Source organism: Vombatus ursinus, unplaced genomic scaffold (assembly GCF_900497805.2).
Source record: "Vombatus ursinus unplaced genomic scaffold, bare-nosed wombat genome assembly UNPS02005855.1, whole genome shotgun sequence".
Lineage (NCBI taxonomy): Eukaryota > Metazoa > Chordata > Mammalia > Diprotodontia > Vombatidae > Vombatus > Vombatus ursinus.
In genome coordinates this window covers 1-6,166 of record NW_020945633.1, presented here as the reverse complement: position 1 = coordinate 6,166, position 6,166 = coordinate 1, and the positions used below count along the sequence as shown (strand labels likewise).

Genomic DNA, 6,166 nt, shown 5'->3' with positions numbered 1-6,166 from the left:
TAAGACTTTTGGGGCACCCTGTATACTACTGACCCACCAAGTTTTTTCCTTTGTGTTGATGGATTTGCATGGATCCAACCATACTGTAGCTCAGGCTATTTTGCAACCAGTATTAAGGTTGGTCTGGGTCTTGGTACTACCTGAGCATTTCCAAGATAGTTAGCAGGGAGTAGGACACAGTTTGTGACCAGAAAATAAAATAGAACAAACAAGGGACTCAAATTCTGACCTTGACCTCAGTAATAGGAGTCTTGAGCTTCTAAACTAACCAGTTACTTAACAACACATCTTCTGCCATTCAGCCAGGAGGCAAGAACAGGGTCACAACAGTCCCCTGTAGCTGGAGGTGGGAGAGGGCAAGAATACATGAAATCTCTTTCAAATGTGATATCTTCAAAGCACTTAGCACAGTGCCTGGCACATGGTAGGAGCTTAATAAATTCTTATTCCATCTTTTTCATCCCTGAAGTACAAAGGTACTTCTAGCTGTCTCTGGAGAGAAACTGAACTGAAAACAGTTCTGAACTTTGCTAAAAGAATAATGAAAGGGGCAGGAAACTATAGCAGGGCGGGGGGTGGGGTGGAGGGGGAGGAGGTAGGTTAGACCTGGCTCTACTACTTACTAACTATGTGACTTTAGGCAAGTATTCCCTTCTCTAGGCCTCAGTTTCTTCATCTGTAAAATGAGCGAGTTGAACTAGAGGAGCTCTGAGGTCCTTTACAGCTACAGATTCAGGCTCTCATGATCTCAGGGGAATGAGATAGGTGTAGGGAGCCAAAAATGGAAGACAGGAAGCCAGGCATCTTACCTTTGGTGTCTCATAAAAAAAAGAGATATCCTATTCTGGTTCAGGAGAAAAGCCATGGGGATTAGGAGGGTATAACTCTGGGAGGCTACGAGGGCAAGGAAGCAGGACTTACCCGAAGGAAGGAATCCAGTGCCCCATTCTCCATAAATTCGGTTAGGATCATGACGGGCACACTATTGGTGACTACGCCCTCTAGTCGGATGATATTGGGATGTTCAAACTGGCCCATGATGGAGGCCTCACTCAAGAACTCCCTTCTCTGCCTCTCTGTATAGCCACCTTTCAGGGTCTTGATGGCTACGTAGCTTTCCTTCTTTCCTGGGGTTTTCAGTCGTCCCCGACACACCTCTCCAAATTCTCCTGAAGAAAAGGAAGCCAGGTGTCTCACTTTTCTTACCACTGAGGGCCTCGCCTTCCTACACATAACCGTTCACTTTCTCTAGCTCCAGTTCTCGACTTCAATCTCAGAGGCCCAAGCGTCCAGCCTTAAAGCCCCACAACATGGCCATCTCTCCCCTACATTTCCACTCCACGAACAAGTACCCAAGGACCCTGCACCCCAAACTTTTGTCTCTCTTACCTGCTCCAATCACTTCCTCAATCTTGACATAGGATACATCGATCTCCTTTGCAAATTCTCTCACAGCCTCATTGGGGTCTTCATAAGTAAAGGGGTCAATATAGACTTTTGTGCCTGGGAAGCAGGGTGGGGAGCCATCAGTAAGGGACACGATACATTTACTCAACTGTTTCCCTCAAGTACTCTGGTAACAGTGTAACAGAATTATAGGCTTTAGAGCTAGAAGAAACAAGCTAGTTCAACCCCTATTGAAACTGAGGCCCAGAAAATATAACTGTTTGAATCCAACTCTGAATCTTTTCCACTAGTACATAATGCCTCCAGGACTCCAGATATCTTCTCTACAATCTTACTACCCCTCTCCTCCCAAAATCCCAGTATCCTTCCCAAGCCAGGGCCCAGAACTCAGGTATCTAGTTATACCATGCACACACCATGCCCGATGAGATATTGTCCATGCTTGTCCGAATATTCAGCATCTCTCCCACTGCTCTGTTTCCTGCAGTCAATGGGGAAAGAAAAGGGATCAATACTCAGGCTTATCTCAGTTTCCCATGGATAGAGAAAGGGGGAACTCCATATAAAATCCATGTTCTCTTTCCCACTCACTAGAAATGCCATCTGACTTGCCCTGGATCCAGGGGTCAAGTGATTGTTTCAGGGCACAGGGGATGGGAGCTGCTGGTTCTCACCTGAGGCAGAGGACTGCGATGACAACGACCACTAGAATCAGAATAACCCCGACAGCTGCTGTGCCCGAGATCAGTGCCAGCTGGTCCCTCCAGTTCTCATTCTCTATTTTCAGAGGGAACAAGTTTGGAGAGTCAGAATGGGCAGCACCCTTGGGAGAGTGGTATGAAGGAATATTTGGTTTATTGACCTTTCTCTTCCTCCTTTCCCCTCCCCAGCACTGAACAAGAGAAGGATGGTGGTTATGGGTTTGGCCATCAGTGCTCCTCCCCTCCAGCATTCTTCACACAGTATAACTGTATGACGGAAACAGAGACTGAGAAGGACAGAAATAGAGCAAGAAAGCTGAGATGGAAAATGAAGATGGAGATAGATTCAAAGGAAAGGTGGGTGTCAGAGAGAAGTGATCAGGGAGAAACCCACCATAGAGAAAATAATCAAGAGCCCAGAACACCCTCTTCCTACCCTGTTCCTGACCCCACTGTAAATCTCTCACCATCCAGTTTGGTTTGGCTGTCATGCTCACGGCCAAAGGGCCCATAGCCAGCCTCAGAGCGCGCCCGAACTTGAACAAGGTAACTGGTCCCCCTCTTCAACCCTTGTAGCTCTGCTTGGTTTTCTGATGTTTTTAGGAAGCGTACCCCACTTGGTCCATTCCCCATCCATCCAGTGGGGCTGTGCTGGATTATGAGGTCAAGTACCATGAGAAGGTGAGAATTACTCAGATACTGAAGTCCTTGAGGTGGGGCAGAGGACCCCAGGGTTGAATTCCTGTGTTTTAAAGACAGAGTCAGTCATTACTGGCTGAGTATCCTTTGTGTAGTAAGGAAAGGGTGTAGGACGTAGAAAGCATGAACTCCCCACCCTTCTTGAGACAAATAAGATACAAATTGTCAAAACAAGTTGTTCAATTCAGGATAAACAGTAAAAAATGCTTTAGGGGATGCCATCAATGGAGGGGAGAAGAGTTAGCAGGGAGAGGGTTGGAAGCTGAAGCAAGAGGTTAAACAGAGAACCTGAAGTCCTAACACACAGCCACTCTTTCTCTCCCTCCATTGATGGCATCCCCTAAAGCATTTTTTACTGTTTATCCTGAATTGAACAACTTGTTTTGACAATTTGTATCTTATTTGTCTCAAGAAGGGTGGGGAGTTCATGCTTTCTACGTCCTACACCCTTTCCTTACTACACAAAGGATACTCAGCCAGTAATGACTGACTCTGTCTTTAAAACACAGGAATTCAACCCTGGGGTCCTCTGCCCCACCTCAAGGACTTCAGTATCTGAGTAATTCTCACCTTCTCATGGTACTTGACCTCATAATCCAGCACAGCCCCACTGGATGGATGGGGAATGGACCAAGTGGGGTACGCTTCCTAAAAACATCAGAAAACCAAGCAGAGCTACAAGGGTTGAAGAGGGGGACCAGTTACCTTGTTCAAGTTCGGGCGCGCTCTGAGGCTGGCTATGGGCCCTTTGGCCGTGAGCATGACAGCCAAACCAAACTGGATGGTGAGAGATTTACAGTGGGGTCAGGAACAGGGTAGGAAGAGGGTGTTCTGGGCTCTTGATTATTTTCTCTATGGTGGGTTTCTCCCTGATCACTTCTCTCTGACACCCACCTTTCCTTTGAATCTATCTCCATCTTCATTTTCCATCTCAGCTTTCTTGCTCTATTTCTGTCCTTCTCAGTCTCTGTTTCCGTCATACAGTTATACTGTGTGAAGAATGCTGGAGGGGAGGAGCACTGATGGCCAAACCCATAACCACCATCCTTCTCTTGTTCAGTGCTGGGGAGGGGAAAGGAGGAAGAGAAAGGTCAATAAACCAAATATTCCTTCATACCACTCTCCCAAGGGTGCTGCCCATTCTGACTCTCCAAACTTGTTCCCTCTGAAAATAGAGAATGAGAACTGGAGGGACCAGCTGGCACTGATCTCGGGCACAGCAGCTGTCGGGGTTATTCTGATTCTAGTGGTCGTTGTCATCGCAGTCCTCTGCCTCAGGTGAGAACCAGCAGCTCCCATCCCCTGTGCCCTGAAACAATCACTTGACCCCTGGATCCAGGGCAAGTCAGATGGCATTTCTAGTGAGTGGGAAAGAGAACATGGATTTTATATGGAGTTCCCCCTTTCTCTATCCATGGGAAACTGAGATAAGCCTGAGTATTGATCCCTTTTCTTTCCCCATTGACTGCAGGAAACAGAGCAGTGGGAGAGATGCTGAATATTCGGACAAGCATGGACAATATCTCATCGGGCATGGTGTGTGCATGGTATAACTAGATACCTGAGTTCTGGGCCCTGGCTTGGGAAGGATACTGGGATTTTGGGAGGAGAGGGGTAGTAAGATTGTAGAGAAGATATCTGGAGTCCTGGAGGCATTATGTACTAGTGGAAAAGATTCAGAGTTGGATTCAAACAGTTATATTTTCTGGGCCTCAGTTTCAATAGGGGTTGAACTAGCTTGTTTCTTCTAGCTCTAAAGCCTATAATTCTGTTACACTGTTACCAGAGTACTTGAGGGAAACAGTTGAGTAAATGTATCGTGTCCCTTACTGATGGCTCCCCACCCTGCTTCCCAGGCACAAAAGTCTATATTGACCCCTTTACTTATGAAGACCCCAATGAGGCTGTGAGAGAATTTGCAAAGGAGATCGATGTATCCTATGTCAAGATTGAGGAAGTGATTGGAGCAGGTAAGAGAGACAAAAGTTTGGGGTGCAGGGTCCTTGGGTACTTGTTCGTGGAGTGGAAATGTAGGGGAGAGATGGCCATGTTGTGGGGCTTTAAGGCTGGACGCTTGGGCCTCTGAGATTGAAGTCGAGAACTGGAGCTAGAGAAAGTGAACGGTTATGTGTAGGAAGGCGAGGCCCTCAGTGGTAAGAAAAGTGAGACACCTGGCTTCCTTTTCTTCAGGAGAATTTGGAGAGGTGTGTCGGGGACGACTGAAAACCCCAGGAAAGAAGGAAAGCTACGTAGCCATCAAGACCCTGAAAGGTGGCTATACAGAGAGGCAGAGAAGGGAGTTCTTGAGTGAGGCCTCCATCATGGGCCAGTTTGAACATCCCAATATCATCCGACTAGAGGGCGTAGTCACCAATAGTGTGCCCGTCATGATCCTAACCGAATTTATGGAGAATGGGGCACTGGATTCCTTCCTTCGGGTAAGTCCTGCTTCCTTGCCCTCGTAGCCTCCCAGAGTTATACCCTCCTAATCCCCATGGCTTTTCTCCTGAACCAGAATAGGATATCTCTTTTTTTTATGAGACACCAAAGGTAAGATGCCTGGCTTCCTGTCTTCCATTTTTGGCTCCCTACACCTATCTCATTCCCCTGAGATCATGAGAGCCTGAATCTGTAGCTGTAAAGGACCTCAGAGCTCCTCTAGTTCAACTCGCTCATTTTACAGATGAAGAAACTGAGGCCTAGAGAAGGGAATACTTGCCTAAAGTCACATAGTTAGTAAGTAGTAGAGCCAGGTCTAACCTACCTCCTCCCCCTCCACCCCACCCCCCGCCCTGCTATAGTTTCCTGCCCCTTTCATTATTCTTTTAGCAAAGTTCAGAACTGTTTTCAGTTCAGTTTCTCTCCAGAGACAGCTAGAAGTACCTTTGTACTTCAGGGATGAAAAAGATGGAATAAGAATTTATTAAGCTCCTACCATGTGCCAGGCACTGTGCTAAGTGCTTTGAAGATATCACATTTGAAAGAGATTTCATGTATTCTTGCCCTCTCCCACCTCCAGCTACAGGGGACTGTTGTGACCCTGTTCTTGCCTCCTGGCTGAATGGCAGAAGATGTGTTGTTAAGTAACTGGTTAGTTTAGAAGCTCAAGACTCCTATTACTGAGGTCAAGGTCAGAATTTGAGTCCCTTGTTTGTTCTATTTTATTTTCTGGTCACAAACTGTGTCCTACTCCCTGCTAACTATCTTGGAAATGCTCAGGTAGTACCAAGACCCAGACCAACCTTAATACTGGTTGCAAAATAGCCTGAGCTACAGTATGGTTGGATCCATGCAAATCCATCAACACAAAGGAAAAAACTTGGTGGGTCAGTAGTATACAGGGTGCCCCAAAAGTCTTA

At 46.7% G+C, this 6,166-nt stretch overlaps 2 protein-coding genes across 2 annotated transcripts; one reads left to right on the top strand and one right to left on the bottom strand.

Moving 5' to 3' along the window:
• Nucleotides 1–682: 682 nt before the first annotated feature.
• Nucleotides 683–3,385, bottom strand: LOC114032892 (ephrin type-B receptor 4-like). Its single transcript, XM_027848363.1, has 6 exons — nt 3,378–3,385; nt 2,576–2,850; nt 2,082–2,184; nt 1,824–1,888; nt 1,390–1,503; nt 683–1,169 (listed from the first exon to the last, which is right to left on the bottom strand). The coding sequence occupies exons 1-6, from the start codon at nt 3,383–3,385 to the stop codon at nt 895–897; spliced, it is 840 nt and encodes a 279-aa protein (XP_027704164.1). The 3' UTR covers nt 683–894.
• Nucleotides 3,386–3,425: 40 nt separating this feature from the next.
• On the top strand, nt 3,426–5,476 carry LOC114032893 (ephrin type-B receptor 4-like). The gene is made up of 5 exons (XM_027848364.1): nt 3,426–3,591; nt 3,983–4,085; nt 4,279–4,343; nt 4,664–4,777; nt 4,998–5,476. The coding sequence occupies exons 1-5, from the start codon at nt 3,426–3,428 to the stop codon at nt 5,270–5,272; spliced, it is 723 nt and encodes a 240-aa protein (XP_027704165.1). The 3' UTR covers nt 5,273–5,476.
• The last annotated feature ends 690 nt before the right edge of the window (nt 5,477–6,166 follow it).